The sequence below is a fragment of the Erythrolamprus reginae genome, chromosome 2 (assembly GCF_031021105.1).
Source record: "Erythrolamprus reginae isolate rEryReg1 chromosome 2, rEryReg1.hap1, whole genome shotgun sequence".
NCBI lineage: Eukaryota > Metazoa > Chordata > Lepidosauria > Squamata > Dipsadidae > Erythrolamprus > Erythrolamprus reginae.
In genome coordinates, this window is record NC_091951.1 from 202,415,199 (window position 1) to 202,439,362 (window position 24,164).

At 39.8% G+C, this 24,164-nt stretch overlaps 1 protein-coding gene across 18 annotated transcripts in view; it reads left to right on the forward strand.

The window, feature by feature from the left end:
* The window catches only part of HUWE1 (HECT, UBA and WWE domain containing E3 ubiquitin protein ligase 1), a 115,538-nt gene that overhangs the window by 48,846 nt on the left and 42,528 nt on the right, over positions 1–24,164 (forward strand). For 15 of the 18 annotated variants that reach the window (XM_070741308.1, XM_070741301.1, XM_070741311.1 and 12 more), the window contains 16 exons: positions 616–707; positions 890–1,101; positions 7,182–7,239; positions 7,750–7,962; positions 15,171–15,416; positions 15,541–15,674; positions 15,899–15,999; positions 16,631–16,825; positions 17,435–17,651; positions 17,799–17,921; positions 20,068–20,302; positions 20,734–20,964; positions 21,130–21,252; positions 21,883–21,978; positions 22,456–22,725; positions 23,550–23,702. In XM_070741308.1, coding sequence (XP_070597409.1) covers positions 616–707; positions 890–1,101; positions 7,182–7,239; positions 7,750–7,962; positions 15,171–15,416; positions 15,541–15,674; positions 15,899–15,999; positions 16,631–16,825; positions 17,435–17,651; positions 17,799–17,921; positions 20,068–20,302; positions 20,734–20,964; positions 21,130–21,252; positions 21,883–21,978; positions 22,456–22,725; positions 23,550–23,702 — 2,699 coding nt within the window. The remainder of the gene's footprint in view (positions 1–615; positions 708–889; positions 1,102–7,181; positions 7,240–7,749; positions 7,963–15,170; positions 15,417–15,540; positions 15,675–15,898; positions 16,000–16,630; positions 16,826–17,434; positions 17,652–17,798; positions 17,922–20,067; positions 20,303–20,733; positions 20,965–21,129; positions 21,253–21,882; positions 21,979–22,455; positions 22,726–23,549; positions 23,703–24,164) is intronic. The other 3 variants (XM_070741304.1, XM_070741306.1, XM_070741303.1) reach the window with 1 other exon arrangement.

Here is a 24,164-nt window from a genome sequence, read left to right on the forward strand (position 1 = left end):
CATTGTTGGCACCTGGCTAGGGCTGGAAAGAAACTTATTCTGAGCAAGTTAGAGCAATGAAAAAAACCTTTCAAAGACTTGGGGCTTGGAAAACATTCTTCACAGAGAGAAACAATGAAAGAGCCTGCAAGGTAAGAGCTGGGAAGATTGTTAGCAGCTAGTTAGGACTGGGCGGGGGAGCTACATTCAGAGTATAAAACATACCCAAATTATCAGCCTCTTTTAGAGAAGAAAAAGATGTGTCTTATACACTGAAAAATATGGCAATTATATTTGGCTTTTCTGTGAATAATCATATAATTAGAAAAACAAGCAAAGAAATCACAAAGTTAAAAATATTAAGGGAATAAAATTAACACAATCTACTTATTCAATTTGCTACAATTTAAATTTGTGAATAGTTTTTCAGGACAGTTCCAAATAGAGCATGTTGCAGTAATCTGTCTTAGAATACTGTGGTTATATCTGACTGTTGGTAAGAGCTATTGAGTTATACATTTTGACCATTCAAACTATTGCCTTTTGGTTGGGCTGATTCATGCCAGCTCATGTAGTGACATCAGTTCTTTAAAAAACTTATATATCTTGCATCCCCCACTCCGTATTTTATTCTAGGAGATACTGCTTCCAATCTTGGAAGTGCTGTTGATGAGCTTATGAGACATCAGCCCACGCTCAAGACAGATGCTACCACAGCCATAATTAAGGTAAGAACCCAGGAAAATGTCCCTTGCTATACAGCACTGTGTGTTATAACTCAATCCAATGAGCTGCTCAAAAGTATGCATTTATCTGTTATGTGATTTTTTACAAAATCATCTAACTTGAAATACAATACTATTATTCTAGTAGAAAGAGTGCCAATATGTTTATATACACATTTTTGCAGTTGCTGGAAGAGATTTGTAACCTGGGCCGAGATCCCAAGTATATTTGCCAAAAGCCCTCAATTCAGAAGGCTGATGGAACAACTACTGCTCCTCCTCCTCGTTCCACTCATGCAGCTGAGGAGGCTTCCAGTGAGGATGAAGAAGAGGAAGAAGTACAAGCCATGCAAAGCTTCAATGCTACACAGCAGAGTGAGGCAGAATCTAGTCAACAGTGAGTAAATGAAGTTAAAAAGAACAGCATGCGACAGCTTGTTTTGCCAAAACGGCCAAATATAGCCTACTCTGCTCTTTCAGGCTACCAGCTTGGATGGAAGTCAAATTTCTCTAACAAGAAATTGAGCAGTAGTTTTTTTGTATGAAATTCTGATGAGGTTCCAGAAAACTTCTGAGGTTATGTCCAGCAATTTAAGGGGCTTCAGAATTTTTTCCCTTCCAAGAAAAATCTCATACCAAATGACAAATGCTTTTGAAAAGAGGAATGTCAAAAGTGGGATATTACATGGCAGGATAGGAATAGTCTGAGCCTCATGTTTGTCTCAGATTATCTATTTACCAGTACTGTATGTCTATTTTACTGTGGGTAATCTCTGAATAGGGCACAAAACATTTGAAGTAATGCCTGGGATTTCATTTAATGCTGCATTCCAAATGAATTAAGGAGCTCTTGAGACTCACAGTTAAACAAGTGATGAAATATGAGTGTTAGTCTGCTTTTATTGTGTTCACATTCCCAATCAGAAACTTTATTTTAGTCATTCCTGGGTAGAAAAGGATCAGGACAAGGTTTTTAGGGCTGTAAGTGTACTATCTGTGTTCTAGATCGGGATCACCAACCTTTAGGACCTCCGGGACCCCTAAATTCATAATTTTAAGTCCTGGCAACCACTAAGACAATCTGTCTAATGATCAGCTGTGTGGGCATGGCTAATTGGCCATGTGACTGGGCAGGTGTGCACAACTTGATGTCACTCACATTGAGGGTACCTCGAAGACCTCTATTTGCCCCTCCCCTCCAAGCCACTCCTCATCTTCCTGCCCCAGGCTCCTTAGAGCCCCAACAGGAAACAGCTGTTGGAGCTAAGCAGCCACCACAAGAAGGAGTTGGCAAAACAGCTGGCACAGTTCAAATTGGAATTGACTGAAAAGGAGGCTCAGCAGACGCACCTCATGAGGACTACGAGCATAGGCTTTCCAAACAGAGGAAAGACCTGCGGGAGTGCAAGGCCAGGTACTGGCGCCTGGAAGCTCAGCCTGCTGAGATGGTCAGCCAGTTCCAGGCCTTGAGGCAGTCCCACTGGAACAAGGCCCTCTCTCTTCGCCACCAGTGGCACTTTCTTCCAGGTTTCGCCCAAAGCCCCACACCAGAAGGCTGAAGCAGACCCCAAGTGAGAATTTCTCCTCCCCTTCCAACCCACACAAAAAAACCCTGAAGGAGGAAACTCTCTGCAGCAACACATAAATTCATTGCACGTATCCAGCCCAGGGACTATAGTTAGAGGACCCCTGATTTAGTGCAATATAAAAAATTGTGACCACTGTTCTGGATCCATGTATTTTCTGGTTGGTCAAAGATCCTGGGAGGGGAGATGAGGTTGGATCCTTGTAGTAAAGGGATCCCTAAGAGAGAGGATGGTTCCACCAGTTCCGAAAGAGGTTTTGGTTTAGCTTTTCATCCAGAAATCATTGTTAGATCCAATGGAGCTGGATAGCTTTTGCCCCATCTTAAACTTTTTAGCCAGGGTTATTGAGAAGATGGTTGCATTTGGTTTTCAATGGTCATTGTAGGAAAAGAATTATCTGAAGCTCTTTCAATCTGGTCTCAAACTGGAGTACAGCACTGAGGCTGTACTATGGTTGCACATTTTGATGACCAGTGATGGTCTTTGGATTGGGGAGCTGTACTGGTTTTCAGGTGATGTCACAGTGCTGGGCTATTTGTAGGACCACTTATCTCTGATTATTTCTGTCTACATCACTAAGTCATGCAGAGTAAACATGCTTCTAGTCCCATCTCTGAGACAGTGTCATTTATTAAGATCTTGACAATGTACCTCCTCTATTGCCTGGTTGTCCTTTGAAATGAGTACACACACAAACACATACACAGTTTGATTGAGAGTTTGTTATTCAATATAAGATGGGCACCTATATAAATATTTTAAACAAAGATAATATCTATATTTTTTGGTTTTATTTTTTTGTTTAATTCTGGTTGGTTTTTTAAAATTCTATTTGTGTATGCTACCCATGCTCAAATAAATTACAGGTAGGGTAGACTTTATGCATTTCTTTATTTCTTAAAACAAAGGCACAAGTTAAAACAGCTGCAATAGATCTCCAAATTTTGTGGCTACAATATTTCATCCCATTTCCAGAAGAGGGTATATTTTTACTTGGGGAAAATGTCATTATTGGTGAATTTGATATCAAGATCTCTAAATTAGAAGAGCAAAGATGTGTACTTCATCTTCTGGTGACTAAGTAGAATCTCAGTTTCTTGCAGAGATCTGATAAATGCTTTGGAGCTTCCATGTCTGAACTGATTTTGGAAGTTGCAGCTTATGTATAGTGTCGATACATATTTTCTAACTTATTTTTCTATTTTACTTTATCATTCATTGCTCTTGCCTGCTTAGGTTTTACAATTCTCGAATGTTTTTGAAATGATAATTTATAAAATAGGACAAAAAAGCAAACGCACTGACAGTGAATTCATCCTTTATTTCTTTTTTTTCTCTGAGAAGTCAAAATCTTTTGGGCGAAACAAACTTTAATGGTGTGATGATAGTTTAGTTAAATTTCAAATCTGACTAGGTATTTACTCATTTGTATTAGAATATTTCATATGCATATTAGGAAATAAATTTCAGTTTTTCAGTGGAGCTCTGTTTGCATCTAAATGTGGATTATCCCACCTATGTCTCTGTAGTATGTTATAGGTTTTCATGAGAAGATGCATTTCCTCCCCTCTCCAGGAAAAATCTGTGACAATTTTTATTTAAAAATTTAATATGCTCCCCCCTAAAGAAATATACAATGTTTGTAATAAAGCATGGGTGTCAAACTCGCAGCTCATGAGCCAGAGCTAGCCATGCCTTACCCCCATTTTAGCTAAGGAAAAATTGATACTACATGTGACACAGCAAGTTTGACACCCCTGTAATAAAGAACCACTAGCTGTTATGAATGTTGAGCAAGGCTAGCACATTGATCAAGTATTACTGCTAATTAGTTGTATATTATTCAATGCAGTCAAAGTATTTATGGATTATATGCCATCAAGTCAGTATTGATTCCACAGGACAACATTCTCTCCCCCCCCCCCCCCAAAAAAAAAATTGTACTTCTTGAAACATTTCTGGTGATTATAATAGACATTTTCAAACTCAAGACAAATATAATTTCAGATTCATTGTATCACTTAGAAATCTTGAGAAATATCAAATTAACTTTCAGTGACTATGATTTAATGACATAATTTTCTGACACTGAATGAGTTCAACAGGCAGGCCTAACAGTGTTTTGCTGCTGATTTTCATTGATATTCAGTGTTTGATACATCTCACTGCAATGTCCAACAATAGTTAACCCACATGGATTACCTATTTTTCCATTGTGGCAATGTTCTGGACCTAGTGAAACCTTTCACCATATTCACCATTTACTGTACCTAGATTTTTATGAAAGAAGTCCAAGAGTGATTGCAGAAAATGTATCTTCAGTGGCATGTTCTACTTCATTATCTTGTTGGCTGTAAAAAAAATATGTGAACCGGCTAATGTAATTTGGTTCTCTATAGTTGCCAAGAAAATTCTGAACAACATCCTTGAATGCTTTCCAGGCTATTTTCTGTGGCCCCGCTAACAGATCTTTCAACGCTTGTTGTTAATGATATATCCAATCTGTGGGCCAAGAAAAATTCTTTCCTTAATGTTAGTATCAGTTATTATGGAAAACATCTGTCTCAAATAACAAAAATCATTCACCTTCCGTATTCATTACTTTCAGAAAAGTCTTCATCAGTCTGAGTTTTATATGAAACACGGTATATGCAAAAATACTTTTCTCGGGCCAACCAAGTGGTTCAAGTGCTACATTTTTCTGTCCTGGAAATAAATTCAGAGTAGTCATTTCTTTTTAACATAATGCTACTGTCTTGCACAGTTGTCCCTCTGTCTGTTGGCCAGCCAGCACCACATTTAGGAATCACCAATCTCCCTCACAGAAGGACTCTAGGCAGTGTACAAGTAAAATATTAACATAAAAATCAAATTTAAAATGTAAAATGGAGGCAAGGATAAATAAAGTTGACATTAAAAGTTAATTAAAAGACGAAAGAAGGCTTTCAGTATGCTAACCAGCTTCAAGGCTGCATGTTCATCATCTGTGAAGGTGAATGGTCTTGTAAGTTAACTATAACATGACATAGAAACATAGAAGACTGACGGCAGAAAAAGACCTCATGGTCCATCTAGTCTGCCCTTATACTATTTCCTGTGTTTTATCTTAGGATGGATATATGTTTATCCCAGGCATGTTTAAATTCAGTTACTGTGGATTTACCAACCACGTCTGCTGGAAGTTTGTTCCAAGGATCTATTACTCTTTCAGTGAAATAATATTTCCTCACGTTGCTTTTGATCTTTCCCCCAACTAACAAGTTTTAATTCAGGCTGGTCTTGGAAAAATAAGTTCACTGAATTATTAATGTTCACAGAATACCTTCTCTCAAATTCTCTTTTAAGCAAAACTAATTACGTTAATTTTCAAATAGTTTTTGTTTTATTAGTATAATAAATATCAGGTCTTTTTTATTCTTAAAATATTAACTCTAATCAGAAAAATCAATTTTGGAATTATTAATGCAGACTTTTCCTCTAGGCTCATTTGAATGGTCCAGACGCTATTCCTAGATGTTTCCACATGTCCAGTATGTGGAAGCATAACTACTAGAGTTATTTGAACTGATAGACGTTCAGGGACCTATAACACAGCAAATGTAATATTTCTGAAGCCAAAAAGTTTCCAGAGCCAACAAAGGAGTGGGATGTAATGTCACTTTAAGCATTTTTAGCAGAGTGCGCCTGCTCTCGGGCACCCTGATCTCCACTTGTGAGAACCTTGCTGAGAGACTGTCTTGGCTCACTGTTCTGTTTGGCAAAGTTTCCTACAGCTTCTGAGCGCCTGCCAGCTGTTTCTTTTAAACTTCTGAACTCTGAATTTATTTGTCTATGGGACAATTTAACCCCATCAACTCCTCATTTATAGGAGTTGTGCTGGATGATGCTGGGGAAAAATACATAACAGGTATTCAGCATTTGAAACCAGCTAATTCAGGGACATCTTGGTGCTTTGTGAGGAAAGAAAAGCAGAATAGAGAGGGGGGGGGCTTCCCCTCCTAGTTTTTTTTTTAAAAAAAAATTCTTCCTTTAGTTCATTACCTTAAAGGCAGACTGGATTTCCCCATAATACAAAAATTTGTTTTGAATTAAGATTCTCCAATCTTTATGTTGCCCTTGTTGAAAGTAGAAGTAGGACCTTCATATTTTTAGGGTCTAGAAACAGTTAAACTTCCTCCCAGCTTCAGAGAGGAGAATGTTCCTTCTGGCTAAAGTAGCAGGGGCGGATTTCCTTTTGGCTTGTCTGCTGCCATGTGGCAGGTGCCTGGCGGTACTGGAGTAGCCCCAATATCCTCCGCTCACCCATCTCCCTGCCCTGCATTTTGCTTGATCCCTCCTTGCTTACATCAGACATTTTCCCGACTAAATTCTATACGGCGCATGCTCTTTTTGTCACTCTTCCGATTCTTCTTTCTCTCTCTCTCCCCCCTCTCCCCCTCCCTCCCTCCTGTCTGGCTCCATTTTGCTGCAGAACTCCATGGTACCTGGCAGTCGACCACTCATGGATCTTGCCAAATTCCCATTTTTAATCCAGTTCAAGGCCTCTGGTGAAAATGGGCAGTATTGCTTCATTCCTCCCCATGCTGCTTCTTTTCTTTATTTTCCCCCCTTTCAGTCCTGGTGCCTTTTATCATTTTGTTGCTGGTTTTGGTATATTATTGCCGCAGTGCTGGTGCAGAGCTGCCCTATGGATTTTTTGGGTTGAAGGAGGCTGGATGAGAAATAGTGTCACCCTTTTTTCACTCTATCGCTTCAGAAAACTTTAATGGAAGAAGGCTTTGCATGAAATCTAAAATTTGAGTGTCCATTGTAGTAGTAGTAGTAGTAGTAGTAGTAGTAGTGATGATGATGATGAAAGATTTGCAGTGATCGTAATTTTCCCTCTTTCTAGGGTCGTTGGGACAGAAGAACGGATACCAATTCCTCTCATGGATTACATCCTTAATGTGGTAAGTTCTTGAACAGTAGGTGGGGCTTAACCAATACTTTTCCAAGGTGTTTATGAAAAAAAAAAATCTCTGTTGTAACATTGCTATGAAAATATCTGATAAGATTTTCATACTATAACAGGGCAGGAGATCAAAAATGTAACAACTACCTCAAATACTTGTTTAAATAATACTTCTGTGCTGGTTCTACTGTTGAGTTGGGTGGAATCCTTAAATTACCATAGTTTCAAGTATTGAAATAGAAGGGGTTTTACAAGTTTCTATTTTGATTTTGATACTTGTGTTCTGGAAATGTTATAAAATGACCCAAAACCGTATTTTTAGCCTTAATGTTCTTGCTATTTAAAAAGTTGGGTGGATATTTCATCTTGACACAGTATATATTCTGTTAAGGAACTACTGAATAAAGAAGTTGTTATGTTTTCCATACCCCTTGATATACAATTACAGCAGTTTCTAGAACTGTAAAAAGCTTAATCCTCTTTCCCCGCCAATTTTCTGTCTCCCCAGATGAAATTTGTGGAATCGATCCTCAGCAATAATACTACAGATGACCATTGCCAGGAATTTGTGAATCAGAAGGGTCTGCTGCCCCTTGTGACCATCTTGGGCCTGCCCAACTTGCCCATAGACTTCCCCACTTCAGCAGCCTGCCAAGCTGTGGCTGGAGTCTGCAAATCCATATTGGTAAGGAGGAGAATACAACATTTCCCTTTCCAGAAGGTAATTATCCCTGCCATTGAGTTGGAAGTATACTCAGACTTCTGGAAATCCTACTCTTAATTCCCCCATGCACCTCTTACAGGCTTATGTTGATTGCTCATTGTAGCTGACAGTGCTTGCTAGGTTTGCAAAATTTACCAGAGGATCATGGTTGTTTCTTTTCTAGCAATCTTATTCCCTTTGATTCAGAATTGTCCTATATAGTATATTACCATGTTTTCCCAAAAATAAGACCTTATCTTATATTTTTGGAACTCTGAAATAAGCGCTTGGCCTTATTGCCAGGCACTCAAAAGCCTGATTGGACTTATTATCAGGGGATGTCTTATTTTGGGGAAAACAGGCTACCATAAACTGTCTAGTGTAGAAGGCATCTATTAATGGAATGAAGCCATAGAACTTGTCCAATTAGGATAAATTCAAAGGAGAAAAGCAAAGAAAAAGAAGCAATGTCTCTGAACATAGAGATCTATATTACCAAGAATATGATATTGGTGAATGTGTGAATCTTGGTAAGATTCTCAGTCTCAGTTTGTTGGCATGTTTTATTTAATATTCAGGTTTACATTGTATTTGCACATACACAACTGGAAGTCTAGGAATCCTTTACAGTTTTGGATTGGGAATGAATATATTATCAAGGACAAGAAATCTCTAGTCTCCCAGATGTTGTTGAATTGCAACTCTGTGTTGTTGAACATATTGGCTGGCACTTGTAGATTTTGTGGTACAATTGACACCCTCCCCTCAATTTTTAGAGGATAGGGCAGCAATGAGCTGTTACAGTTTTTGCCTATTCACTGTGAATTTTGGGAGCAAAGTAAGATTCACATAACTGCAAGAATGAATGTAGGAAGTGTGCAAATTTCTCTGATTTGCATAATTTACACCAATTGTAATATTCCTCTTTTGAAATTGTGTAATTTGGGAAAAAATTGTCCAGAATTTTAAACTGACTAATAGTTGGCTTTTATGATAAAAGTCTTTTCATTTTTCATGGGAGGAAACTGCCATTTTAGGCAAAGCTGTTTAGCATGCATAAGGATTGATTCAAGCAACATGACTGCGGAGTGGAATCCAATGGGAATCCATGCATACATAACTAGTAATGTCATACTTAGGAATCTGCATAATATTTACAAGTGATCCTCAATTCACAATCATTCATTTAGTGACTGTTTTTAAAGTTAACGCCACTGAAAAAAGTGACTCCTGCTACGTTTCATGCTTAACTGTTGCAACATATCATGGTCACGCGATCAAAATTAAACGCTTGGCATCTGGTTTACATTTATGATGGTTGCAGAATCCCAGGGTCATATGTTCATCTTTTGGGCTTTCTGGCAAACCAAGTTTAAGACTTGTGGACTTCAACTCCCATTCCTGAGCTAGTATAACTGGAGGAGGAATTCTGGGAGTTGAAGTCCGCAAGTCGTAAAGCTGTCAAGTTGAGGTTTGTAAAAAGTGTACATGGTTGTAAAAAGTATTCTGCTACACTGGTATTTTATTAAATAATATGTTACTACATCATTTCGTTCAGAATAATTTTTCCTAATTTTCCTCCTCTGAAATCTAAGCGTGTCTTATACTTCTGTGTGCCTTATATTCCGAAAAATATAATATTTACAAATTCAGAATAAAAAGAAAGTAAATTACTACCCAGACCCCCTCTGTGAAAGAGATGGTTGATTAATAAGCCTTATACACACACACATTTTTTTGAACCCTGAAATAAGCCCTCGGCTTTATTTTCAGGGAGGTCTTATTATTTTGGGGTGTGTGGAGCAAGATGGGGCTCCTCTTGCCATCTTACCTGATTTCTAGCTCTGTCTTCCTAACCCTAACCATAAGAAATGGCGGGGAACAGCTGCATATGCATTTAAACATTTTCGAGGAGGGCTTATTTTGGGAGTTATATACCGTATTTCCCTGAAAATAAGATAGCACCCCCAAAATAAGCCATCCCTGAACATACAGACAGACAGATTAGATAGATAGATAGATAGATAGATAGATAGATAGATAGATAGATAGATAGATATTTTCGCTGATAAGTGAAAAGGAAGGGAGCCTAGTATAGATCTATTTTGACCTTGTTATGGTCTTTTCAACTAGACACATCCTTATTGGGATTTGAACCTGTAGCGTGCTGCATGCAAGGCAGGATATTAACCTTCTGTGCTACAGGCTTGCCTCCGAATCAGCTTTTACCAGGGAAGAGCCATTCGGGTCTTTTCCCGTGTATGGTTGATAGACTCCTTGTGATGTTTCGACAAGGTCCCACTTGTCATCTTCAGATTGTTGTCTTCGGCTTTGTGCTCGGGCGAACAAAGCATGGTCTGAGCTGCTGCCCCCCCCCCCCCCCCCCCATGATTTTCTGTCTAAACAATAATGTATACAAGGTCGAACCATAACAAGGTCAAGAGAGAAAGAGAACTCTTCCTATAAAAATAATCTAGTTTGGATTTATTCACAGTTCCTTTTGCATGTCCCGTGTGCTTGATATTTTGATATAGCCTTCATCCTGAAGAGACTTGAAATTCATTCCTTTTCTTCTATGTAGACCCAAAAGAGCTCTGCAAGAAAGAGAGGGAAATAAATCCAAAAGCAAGTACATAAAGTGATCAAAAATGCTTAAGCCTTTGTATAAAACTCTATTCAGGATGTCTTTACTTAGCAACTACAGTTGAGTCTGGCAACTCCAGTGTCTAAGCAGAAAATCATTTGACCATGATGGGCTTGCAATCACATGTCTCCTTTAGCTGTTAGTGAAACACCACGGTCACTAAGGAAAACACATGACCATGTCTTAAGATGTTATAAATTAGTTGCAAAGCATACAAATGGTGATCACGTGGTTGCAGAAGCTATTTTTCTGCACTGTTGTAACTTTAAATAGTCACTAAATTAGGTGGTTAGAAAGCGAGGACTAGCTGAATTCATAGTTATTGCATGTTGTTCTGAAAGGAATAGTGATATAACACCTGGACCTTTTGTCATTCTCCAGTTTGGGTTTATAGTGGCTGGTCAGTAATACATCATGTATCCTATTGCTTATCTAAGGTATGTGCTTTCATTTGTGCTAAGCAAAGATGCTGTGAATTTTAATAAGTAAAAAAAAGTTGAATTTTTACATTCTGAATTTTGTGAATTTCATGTTCAGCCATCCATAGTTGCTGTATTTTCTTCAGATTTCTTGGTAAAAAGCTTATTTGGCTTTTAAATAACAGATTGACACTTGTGAATCAAAAAACATACATTACAGTAGCAATCTATGGATCTACATGTTCATCTGTATGGTCATATCTTTCTACAAATTTTTGATATGGTCATTGATATGATTACTGTACTTCACTGGAAAAGATATTTTTAGGAATGCAGTTGGCATCGGGGCTTAATTGCCTCTGTCAGCATGCACAACATTTTCTTTTCAGGAAGATCATATATTAGTAGGCAATTTTGGAATGATAGTAATTTAGTAATAGACTCTTAGGGCAGCCAACTCTGGCATTATTTCTTTTCTCAATAGTGGGTTGGTCAGGTATTGGTCTTACCTGATACACCTCTTCTTGTAGGGTGGAGTTAATCTCCAAGAATGGGATGACACTGTCCCTTCAGCCAATGAGGACTGAGTCTGAGAAATTGATATCTTCGCCCTCCTGCCTCAATTTCCCCTCTTTGACTGAGTCTTTCACCTGAACAGGGCGTGTATAATATTTTGCTCCCATTCTTTGAGGATTATCTCCACTGGTCATCACAATAGTTGTGTCAAGTGCAGGGGGTGAGCTTCGGCTCTCTCTGCCATCTGGGCGTTGAGCCAAGGGCCATTCCAAGAGGGGTATCTTCTCAGGCACCCTTGGGAGCTTCGCTCCATTTTCCTTGTCTGGCTCATCTGTTGGCATTGCGGCCTGGCCCACAGCTTTACTGTCTTCTCAGTTCTCTTGACTCGCCAGTGGAGCATTAACACTCATGCGACCATCGGTCAGGAGAGCTTTCACGCTCTTTCTGCTTGGCCTAGGATAACAGCAGAAGGGCTCACAACAGTAATTCATGCTAACACGTCTGTCATTGGGCCTCCAGCATTGGGGCTTGCCTCACAGGCCTGTTTTGCGACTTGTTGCCTGTCCATTGCCACTGCCCTTGCATCAACATGGTCAACCAGGGACTGACTTACCTCCGTCTCCCGTCTCAGACGGCTCGCTTCCTACTGCATTGGCTGCCTCATTAGGACACCTCTCCCAGACTTAAATCGGTCAGCTGGTAGCCATTTTGGCAGTAACAAGGCCATTTTCAATAGCAGCAGCCATCTTTGAGGTGTGGCTGCCATCTTGTCTTCCTGGAAGTATGGGGTGGCCATTTTGGGTGCTACAGCAGCCATTTCAAGCCACTAACCTCACAACGTTGTGGCACCAAATATAAAAAGCAATAAAATCCTTCAGGATGGCTGAGGCAAGCAAGGGCGAGACTCACTCTCACAAAGGGCCTCATTCAATGCCTGCAGCCCAGATCCCAGAGGCCTTCCTAGTCTCAGCCGGCCCTTCCTCCCATAGGTGGTAGTCCCCCTGCCCACACTCCTTGGCTTTGGCCGGGCCAGACAAAGTCTCCAGGGCTGCCCAGTGGAACGGCTCTCACCGGGCTATGGCGCTGGACAAAATCTGCGCAAGGTCTTCCCGCACCAAGTAGGCCCATCATCAGAAGTGTTCTGAGGGAATTGCCTCAGCAGTTAGAAATGATCTGGTAGGGGGGCTCAAGAGGGGATGGTATCTCTGCACCCATTTGAATCCATGCCCTTGGACCACTACTTCCCAGACCAATCCTTGGGGTCTAGTCTGACCTGAAGGAGGGCAAAATTGATCTTGACCTTTCAGAAAACGAGGGCCTGGCCCCGGACTCACCAGCTTCTTTGGGACTTTTTAACCTTGGCCTTTTCAAGTCCCTTTGATTTAAGACAAGGAATGCTGCCAACCTTGACTCTACCACCTCGGGTTCCTCACACATCCTCTGCCAAGAACCCTCTGTTTGAGGAGTCTACCTGTGAGGCTGAGGTGATTCCAGCCCCTCCTCTCTTCATTGAATCTGTCCTGTGGCAGTGGCAGACTTCAGCATCGGGGGCCTTGCTCTCTCTCTCTCTTGGATAAGCGCTATTTCAACTTGCGCCTGACCTGACACAGCAACTTCAGATTGCCTCCTGTTGAAGACCTGGTTGCAGCCTTATATTCTGCCACCCACCTCCGGGTGAATCTGCAATGGCAGGACAGGGCAGAGCTGCAATGGCAGGACAAAGCAGGCTCTACAAAAGGCTCACCAGATAGCCTCCTGGGCGGTCCTAACCTACATCACTGCCTCTTTCTTCTCACACATTTCATTGCAGTGACTGCAACAGCTCCAGGAGTGCCTCCCAGTATCAGACCTCAGGGCCAGGCAGGACCTCATCAAACTGTTGGCCACAGCCCAGTTCACTTCCGATACCACCCTTCAATCGGCCCGCTTCGCTGCCAGGGCCATGGGGGCTTCCATAGTGGCCGGGAGGATGCATTGGCTGTGCAATTGGTCTGCAGACACATGCCATAAGTGGCGACTGGCATCCACTCTTTTAAGTGGCTAACAGTTTGTGGAAGCCTTGGATCCCATTTTAATCATGCCATGGGACAAGAGAAAGGTCCTCCCCTCCCTTACTCATAAAAATTCCTTTCGCCTCTCCCCCTACAACAGGCATACCTTTTGGACCTCTTACCAAGGTCTTCAGGATGGGAGGTTTCAGAGCCAATATGGATCTATGCAATGCCAGGGTCAGGACAGGTTTGGTAAGGCCCTTTCTAGGCACAGGAGGTCACTCCTTCCGCCATATTAAATGAGCCCTTGCTCAATCCTCTCGTTATCTGATGGGGGAAACTAAAGAAAATAGAATCAGACACATTATGATACCACCAGCACAGGTGAAATTGAAACCCTTGGATACATCTTTGGTTTGGGTATTTATGGGGTACTTAAGAGGCAAATAGGTATTTTAAATATCACAGGTGCTTTTCATCCTTAACCTCCCTCCAAACAGCAAAAATCAGGAAACTTCCCAGACAATCTATGGGGTGCCCCCCCCTTAAAATATACTTCTTGATGCAGGTTCTCTACTTGGAGGGTATTCAGGACTCACAGCTCCTACCAGATAAATGGACGAAAGCTGTGGCCAAGGGGGCCTATGCTGGTGCTTCAGTTGCAGCCTTATCTAGGACAAAAAGACTTAGCTATAGTTAACTCATACCCTCATCTTGATTAGACTACAATAACATGCCTCTTTGGAGATGCCTTTAAAGAACATTTGGAAACTACAGTTGGTCCAGAATTGCAGAAATGCCTGTATTTTGGGACTCCCTGTCAGGAGTGTATAACACTGATTTTAGGGATCCTGCATTAGTAGCCAATTAGTTTGTGGGTCCAATTTGGATCTGTTTTGGTTGGCTGAAACCAATTTATTAGGAAGAAGCTGCTAAAATTCCACACTTTGGGGAATGAGAGTTTTTTGTAATAGTACTGATGCTGACATTCTTCTTGTTGAGATCAGATTAACTCCCTCTCCCTACTTTTTTTCTCTTTTTTGAAAACTAACAAAGACAAGTGTTTCCAAAAACTCCTAATTTGATGGTGCCAGCTTTATTTTATTTCTGGTTTCACTATTCTATTGTGTTCTTATTTTTGTAACTAATACTTCAATTTTTGTGTGTAAGCCACCAACTTTCTTAGAAATGTCAGATAAATAAATAGATATTCGAATTTTCTGGTGCCCCAAATGGGATATTGGGTCATGACCCCCAAGAAATACAGACTGTTCATCCCAGCTTATAGTGGATGAGTTGGGGTGCGGACCTCTATATCGCTGTTATTTTTGCATGTGGTGTAAGTTGGTGGAATGTTGTTGTGAGCCAGATGTTGAACAAATATGGAGAAGTTAGTGCGGTTAGCAAGAGAACATTTTTAAAAAAATCTACCAATTCTGAATGTCCATTTGTTCATTCTATGAATACAGTATCTACAAAGGCTAGACAGTATTTTTCTGAGAAAGAGCATTTGTGGATGTCTAGTAAACCATAAGTCATGAGTTTAAACTGAACATCATGGATTAGAGTTTGGTACAGTGTGGGGTTTTGAGGCAGAGGCTTACATATTATCTAGGTGATTTGATGGATTGCACTATTCTGTTTTCTGTATCCTAGACACTGTCTCATGAGCCAAAAGTGCTGCAAGAAGGGTTGCTTCAACTGGATTCCATCCTCTCTTCCTTGGAGCCTTTGCACCGGCCCATCGAGGAACCTGGGGGTTCGGTCCTGCTGCGGGAATTGGCATGTGCTGGCAATGTAGCTGATGCTACTCTCTCTGCCCAGGCCACACCATTACTCCATGCCCTGACAGCAGCCCATGCTTACATCATGATGTTTGTGCACACTTGCCGTGTAGGACAAGTAAGAATTGCTTTCTCGCCTTCTTCATTTCTTTCTTTCTTTCTTTTTTTGTCCTTAATGCTCCTTGATGTTACCAATGCCTAATTCAACATTTCAGCCACATCCTGTTCTCTTCCATTTACAGAGTGAAATTAGAGCTATCTCAGTAAACCAGTGGGGTTCGCAGTTGGGTCTGAGTGTGCTGAGCAAGCTGAGCCAGCTATACTGTTCACTGGTATGGGAAAGCACTGTGCTGCTGTCATTATGCACGCCAAACAGGTATGGGCATGTGATAGATGTGAAAACTATTTTATTGGTGGTATAAATTTGCTGGGCTGGAGATGGATAGAGAAGCTGCTTATTTATAAGTGGGCATTTGGGTCACAAGACCACTAGAGCAAAGCCCATAAGTTTAGTGAACCAATTCAAGTGTGTCAACGGTTACCTTGGTAAAAAGTGTATGCATATACTTGTAGCAGTATCTGACCTTTCTATGCTTGCAGTTTACCTTCAGGTTGTGAATTTGGCCAGGCTGACATGCAAAAATTGGTGCCAAAGGAAGAGAAAACTCTACCAAGTGCTACCCAGGGAACCAAAAAAGCAGGTATGGTTGAAAGATAGATGCTCTTACCTGTTGAGTTGAGATCTGATACAAAATTTCATATTTCCTATCCCATAAAAACTGTATTTGCGCGGGGAGGCTATTTTGCAGAAGCAGCATTTTGTGCTGCATTTCCCTGATAGCAAGGTACAGTAGCCAACTTTCTTACCAATCTTAGGCTCCTTCCATACAGCAGTGAAATTATTGTTATATTTTATGCTTTCTTGAAACAACTAATAAATCAATTTCTTATCAGACAAGAAGTGCTGACTTACAGAAGAGGCTACATTTGCACCAATTCTTTTTAACAAATGAAAAACCTATCTGTTGATGGGAAACTCATTTAATGAAGTGTTCTGGGGGAGTTTGACAGTTCTTTTGAAATTAATGCTCCCACCTTGTTCTATTGGTCTCCTATACAGTTTTGCTGTCTCAAACATCACACTTAGCCTGCCTTCATATGGTATGGAGTTTTCCAGCTTCTAAAGATTTTCCATGCTTGTGGTGGTGATTCCATTCGGTTCTCTTGATAACTGAATCAATGAACAGTTTAGGCCCTTCTAAGTGAAATTGTGGGAAGTGGGCTGGCAGAAAGAACTTTGAATGGATAATTTATCAGCATTGCTTTTTGTAGATGGTGAACCAGAAGCAGTAGGAGCTGGAACCATGGAGGCTTCTGCCCAAGGCCTGCTCGAAGGAATTGGCCTAGATGGTGACACCCTGGCACCAATGGAAACTGATGAGCCTAGTTCTTCTGATCCAAAGGGGAAGTCAAAAATAACCCCAGCCATGGCAGCTCGAATCAAACAGATCAAGCCTCTTCTATCAGGTGAGGAGGGGGTGAAGACTAATGGAAATGATTCAGAAAAAAGGGAGCTTTTGAATGGAATGGGAATGCCTATGATTAGAGAACAGTTTCGTGACTTAACTTCCCTTTCCAGATTTGTAAAGGAAAATGCTTAGAATGTGATCCTTTGCTAGAATAGCTGTATCAAAATGCTGGAATAATTTTTATGACAGAAGTAGACAACTTTCCTGGAGAAATTAGCACATTTTGAATATTGGGATCGTTTTGTGAGTTCTTTTACTGGTTGTCCTGACTGGGGGACTTCTATATTAACAACGTGGCTGTTACAATGATCCTAGCCAATCACAGCACATTTTATGAGAAAATAAAATGAGTTGCTGCTTACTGTGTCCTCTAGTCTTCTAGAAGGTGCCATAACTGTTTTCTTCCAAGCAGATCAGTGTACAGTATTTCTGTTGAACTACAGCCATGCACCATTTTGATTTTCTAAGAACACCAGTGAGCCTTTTGTGAAGCTCTTAATAAATAAAGAATTTTGAGACTAAGACACTGCTTTGGAGTCTATCACTTTTATTCATTTTTAAAAACATAAAATTGAATTTATTCTCTCTCTTTCTCTCTTACTCTCAGCATCTTCTAGGTTAGGACGTGCTTTGGCAGAATTATTTGGCTTACTGGTCAAACTGTGTGTTGGTTCCCCGGTAAGACAACGTCGGAGCCATCATGCTGCTAGCACCACTACTGCTCCCACTCCTGCTGCTCGCTCAACAGCTTCAGCACTCACCAAACTACTCACCAAGGGGCTTTCCTGGCAACCCCCACCATATACACCCACGCCTCGCTTCCGGTAAGACCTGCTGATCAGGGATTCAGGTTCATCCCACAGTGTTTATGGGAAGGGGAAAGCTTATCCTAGACTTCATAGACAATATTTTGCAAAGATTTGAGAACTCAGCAGCACTTGCTTGATTAACAGAATTGTTTTTGCTTTTAGTTTGACTTTTTTCATCTGTTCTGTCGGTTTCACCTCACCAATGCTGTTTGATGAGAGAAAATATCCCTACCACCTGATGCTGCAAAAATTCTTGTGCTCTGGAGGCCATAATGCTCTTTTTGAGTAAGTTGCATGCTAGTTTATTTGGACTGTTGAACTATTTCATTAGATAATCATGATCTTTGAAATTCAAACATGGTGAGTAGTTACTACACATGGAAAGAAACTGAATTAAGAGAATGCAGAACACAGTTGTTGCATCCCTTCTAGAATGAGTCCACTATATTTTTGTTTAATTGGTTTAAAAGATAGCAATCTATTGCACCTTGGCAGATTTCAAATAAGAATATGCCTCTCAGAAAAGCTGTTGAAAGTTCCATGGTCCTTGTAGTGTTTCTCAAACTGGAAAAAGTACAGCTTATGAGCCAATTGATAACAAAACCTTTGACAGATGCAAATACCTGTTTTGTAAAGCATTGAGTTGAAAGAATTATGGAAGTAGATATAGTTTTTCTGGGTCAAAACATACTATCCAGATAAAAATAGCTGTCAAATGTCAAGTGAATGCAATATGCCAATCAGAATCCAGGTTTGGAAAGAATATTGGGAAAAGCTTATCTTCGTTAAGACACGGAAGGAATTTAGAGAGAAGAAAGATGTTTGTGCAGAATGATTTTGACTAAAAATCCAGATAAAGCTCATCCCAGTGTACTCATCAGAGTTCTCTGGAACAACTTAACATACGGCAACAACTTCAGAAGACTTCATCATTTGCAAATAGTGCAGTGCCATCAGTTTGAATTGTTTGGAAAGTAACTGCGCACAGAGATGAATTGCATGAAAGGATGTCAATTAAATATTGAAAAATAGTTAATAAAATGTTTAACCACTGGATGAAAAAACACAAAATTTCATAAAACTATGAAAGGCTGAAGTTACCTTCTAAACGAACTTTAAATGACAACTGAAAAAACACCAATAAGGAAAGCAGAAAGTCTAAAATCTGCATTAAACTTAGGTATTTTTTTTCCTGTTGGCTTGAGAATGGAAGACTTTTAAAAACAAAGCTAAGTTGTTCCTTCTGAGAATTCGCTATCCAGTTGATCTTCCAAACAATGAACTTGAGGATTTGGATATTTGTGTAGATCTTTTATGTCATCAGTGAGATCTACAGTAGAAAAATAAAAGATGAGGAAATTGAGGAAAATAGCAGGAATATATACTGTTCTAGCTGAAATGGAAGAACAGTATCAACAACATCTACTTCCATAATACAGTCTATAGAATGACAGCATAATCATTCATAAGTAATAAAACAAGCTTTAAGAGCATTAACATTGAGATGGAGAACACAAATGAGATCTATCCCAAATGCTCTCATCCAAGAGTGTTTGGTCATATATGTCTTCACTTTGAAATGGTTCCCAAACCTGTACTAGCACAATCAGAACAGTATTGGAGAGTATAGCATATAGGCATAGGTCGATTGTCACGAGTTAAGTATAAAATTTCAGAAGAAGGAAAAATGGGTGGTATTGTATTCACAGTTGGTAGTATGTGGATTGTCTTTTTCTTTGATTCAGGCTCAGCAGATTCTTAGCTTTAGAAAGGTATCCTACAGTCCACCACTCATCACTCAGTGGTCTGCTGGGCATCAGAGGTGCTAATGGATCTGATATGGCAGCAATTGCTGGCATTGGACTAGGAGGCTTAGAATGACAAGTGTTTGATGGAATGTGGGAATAATTGAGAATAGAGGACCCTTCAGCTCTGGAGTAGCCACAGAATGAACTGCATCGATTTCTTGTTCCAGAAAGACATTCTCCTATCTTTGGGGAGCAAGAGTAAACAGGAACTGGCCATCTATTAATGGGAACTTATTGCAGCAATTCTTGTCCTAGATAAGATCCACTGAGTTATTATACATGAATTAGAAAATCTCTTGAAAGAGGTGGAATACATTAAAAAATATATGAAGTTACCATTGTGATGGTTGGAATAATTGTTTATCTTTAAAAGCACTTTGTGGCCCAAATTCGTATATTTCAACCACACAGCATTATAGGGAATTAAATCCAAGTCATCCAATTGGCTCCTGGATGTGGCAATGAGAGAGATTTATCAGTAATGATTTATGATTTTCAATAATAATTATGATCTAGAAAAGATTTCTTCATGTCAGATATAACCTTAGAGGGATTGTGTAGGGGAAAAAAAAAAGAACTGGGTGTTTAACGGGTATAATCACTTCATGTCTCACCCTACCCAGGACTTTCAACTGGGCCCTTTCTATGGGAGGCAAAGTTCCAGTTGCTGAAGGGTTGGAACACCCTGATTTGCCTGATGGCACAGGTGAATTTCTGGATGCCTGGCTCATGTTGGTGGAGAAAATGGTGAATCCTACTACAGTGCTGGAATCGCCCCATTCACTGCCTGTGAAGCTACCAGGTGGGCAGAACTACCTGCAATTCAGTGCTTTGCGTTTTCTTGTGGTAACCCAGAAGGTGAGTAGTTACAGTTTCTTTCTTTCCCTTTTTCAGATGAAGCAAAGGTTATATGGAAGTAAAATATATAGAACTATCTATGCTATTATGCCAGCTGCAGCTCTAATGTGATGTTACTATAGGAAAATCTTTTTGTGATTAGTCTAAATAAGAATCTGTTATCTTGTGGTATATAGGACAGTGATCTATCTTTTTTTGTTGTTTGAAATGTTACTGAAATCCTAACATTAACATTTAATGTTCATACAAACCCATACAAATCGTACTCTTTTCTCATAGTGTAGAATGCACTATGTGATGTATTCTAACCTCTCCCTCTTTATAAGTGATTTTTGAGTCTAGAAACTGCAAAATTCAGTCGTTTCTGACTTTCCAAGGAGGAGACCCCATGGTAGAGCTACCTTTGCTAGCTTGTCTCCTCTGTTGTGCAGGCAGCCTTCACTTGCATCAAAAACCTATGGAACCGTAAGCCACTAAAAGTATATGGAGGACGCATGGCAGAGTCCATGTTGGCTATCCTGTGTCACATCCTGCGTGGAGAACCAGTTATCCGTGAGCGTCTTGGCAAGGAGAAAGAGGGAGCACGCAGTGAGGAAGAGGCAGGGCAAGAAGAGGGTGGTGCCCGAAGGGAGCCACAAGTGAACCAGCAGCAGCTTCAGCAGGTAGAAATCATTCCCTTATCCTTTCAGTGCTTTGCAAAAGTTGCATTTTTGGTTTAAGCCCTTCTCTTTGGGGGATGTAGTTGGCTTTTAAATTGAGTCTTCTGGTTGTCTTCTGCTTGCATATCCAATCCCTTTATGAAGTTTTCTGCCTCTGCCTATTTTCAGCTGATGGACATGGGCTTTACACGAGAGCATGCTATGGAAGCTCTGTTGAACACCAGTACCATGGAACAAGCTACAGAGTATCTTCTGACACATCCTCCACCCCTTATGGGTGGGGTTGTAAGGGTGAGGCAATCTAGCAGTTTAAGATTATTTGATTTTTAGAAATTTATTGGCTTCCTTTATTCTAGATCATTCATTCCCAAACCTTGTTCTTTTGAAAACTGCATTGTTTTGAAATTGGGGGGTACACATGTTAGTGATGAATGGGCCTTAAGCCAGCTGCAAGCAGAGCCAAAGAGGGTGGGACAGATAGTATTTTCTCCCTTTGATATATCTTGTTTTGCTTTGTATTTTTTTTCATTGTTATCACAACAGTTAATCCAGATTGCTCTTTCCATATGAATTGATTGTGTAGACATCAGGGTAGTGGCATGAGTTGCTCTAATCTCATTCTAGACATGGGATATGAAATATTGGACATTTTTACTCCTCAATCCCAAAAGATGACATATGCAATTGTCACTTAATTACTATGATTCTGATGCTCTTAGCTTAGAAAATCTTTTATGATGAGTGTATACAAAAGAAAGCTCTACTCCCACTTGAATATTACAATTTATATGAATTTGTAACTACAAATGTAGTTGCAAATTAAGTTAATACAACTGTCTAGTTTCCTTTAGGCTGCAGATTAAGTTGAATTCCAGTAGCCAATCACTAATATTCCAGATCTGTTTGTGGGTTGTCTGACAGGATCTCAGCATGTCTGAAGAAGATCAGATGATGAGGGCCATTGCTATGTCCCTGGGACAAGATATCCCCATGGACCAAAGGGCTGAATCCCCAGAGGTAAATAAAATAAAATAAAATACCTTTTATATTGTAATTTAGAGTGTTGGATTGAAAAAGAAATGTTCAGGTTTAAAAGAGATAACAACCTATGACATTGTTTCTGAGAGTGTTGGGGACATCTGCACTGCTATTTTCCCTACCAAGAGGCTTTACACCAACATCTTTTAATGATCTGCCATGTAGGGGAGATAAAAGAGGCAAGGCAATTTTTATGCTGTAAAATGCCCCCCCCCCAAAAAAAAATTCACCCTTTTAAAAAACCAGCAGTATGTAAGCAGATAAAGTCTTTCTTTCTTTCTTTCTTTCTTTCTTTCTTTCTTTCTTTCTTTCTTTCTTTCTTTCTTTCTTTCTTTCTTTCTTTCTTTCTTTCTTTCTTTCTTTCTTTCTTTCTTTCTTTCTTTCTTTCTTTCTTTCTTTCTTTCTTTCTTTCTTTCCTTCCTTCCTTCCTTCCTTCCTTTTTTTCTTTCTTTCTAGGAAGCTGCTTGTCGGAAAGAAGAAGAAGAACGGAAGGCTCGAGAGAAACAGGAGGAAGAAGAAGCCAAGTGTCTGGAGAAGTTCCAGGATGCAGAACCTCTTGAGCAAGAAGAATTGCACAACTTCACTGACACTATGCTACCTGGCTGCTTTCACCTGCTGGATGAGCTCCCAGATACAGTGTACCGTGTCTGTGATCTCATTATGACTGCCATCAAACGTAATGGAGCTGATTATAGAGATATGATCCTCAAACAAGTTGTGAATCAGGTAGATTAAAATTTTATACTAAGAAAGCATCACCTCCGTGTAATGCTTTAAAGGGGGGGGGGGGGGTCTTTCCAGGAGCGTTTGATTCTAGGTTACATCTTTAGGCTAAAACCATACTTCCTTGGGCCTAATGAGGATTCTATCCCATAACGTCTTGAGAATCTGGATCAGACTATTTAATTTCTCTGCATACTAGATCAAAGAAATACAATAAGCTATAAACATTGGAGTTTATATTTGAGCTCTTACACGGCAAATTATCCTGGTCCCTTCTTTATTTGCCGTTTTATTGCCTGTGTTTTCACATATCCAAGTTTGTGGAAAATTTGGTGGGGGTGTTGTCTGTGTATGTTTATATATTTTACTTATTTATTGGTGAAGTATTTTTTTCAAAGCTTAAAGATTCATAGTTGTTAAGCTAAACATATACCCACCACTTTTATATGATTTTTGGAGCAATATGGTTGTAAAGAGTTATATTCAGGAAAAGTGAATCCAATTATAAGTAGCATAAATGTTTCACATGTATATAATATATGTTTGTTAAATGCAATGGTTATAAGCATGATGTTTATCTTTCACAAATAGCAAAAAAAAAATTACCTACTTCTATTTTGGGAAACATGTTTAAAATAATGCTCAGACTGAAATAATAACACTAGAAGATCCAAGGTTAAATATCTAGTAAGCACGGCAACTCTGGGTACTGTGTACATTGAAAAGCAATTTCATTAATAAAACAGGAAAATAGCTTATAAAGGACCCAGGTATGATCCTGCTCATTGACTTCTTAAGCCACTGATAACATACTTTTCCTTTGACAGGTGTGGGAAGCTGCTGATGTGCTCATCAAGGCAGCTCTGCCCCTCACTACAAGTGATACAAAGACTGTCTCTGAATGGATTAGCCAGATGGCTACCCTACCTCAGGCCTCCAATCTGGCCACACGTATCCTGCTATTAACTTTACTATTTGAGGTGAGACTAATGTCTATGGTTTGGACTCAAGAAAGGAGCTTTAAGGAGGTGCTGGCATTACAGCAAGTGCATGCACAGCAGAGACAAAACATTTTTTCACTTTGGATCCAGTAACTCTTTCACTCCTTTCTTGGAAAGATTAGGTGGGAAGTGGTTGGGTGGGCAAGGTACAACATTTAACAGTTTACATGTTCCATTGTAGACAATAGCTTGAGATATGTGTAGGCGCATCTGTGTTCACATGGGCGATTGTCTTCCTGCTATTTCATTGGTCTACATTTCATTGCAAAATCTAAAGTATACATGGGATTAGAACCACCATGTAATTTAGTATGTTTATATTTGTTAGTGGTTTTATTTACCCACAGCTATCTTTTTCAATACTGAATATCACAATGAAGAAACATGCAATACCAGCTCTTCAGCTTCTTGTGGATAGAATATGGAGTTTACTTTAAACTT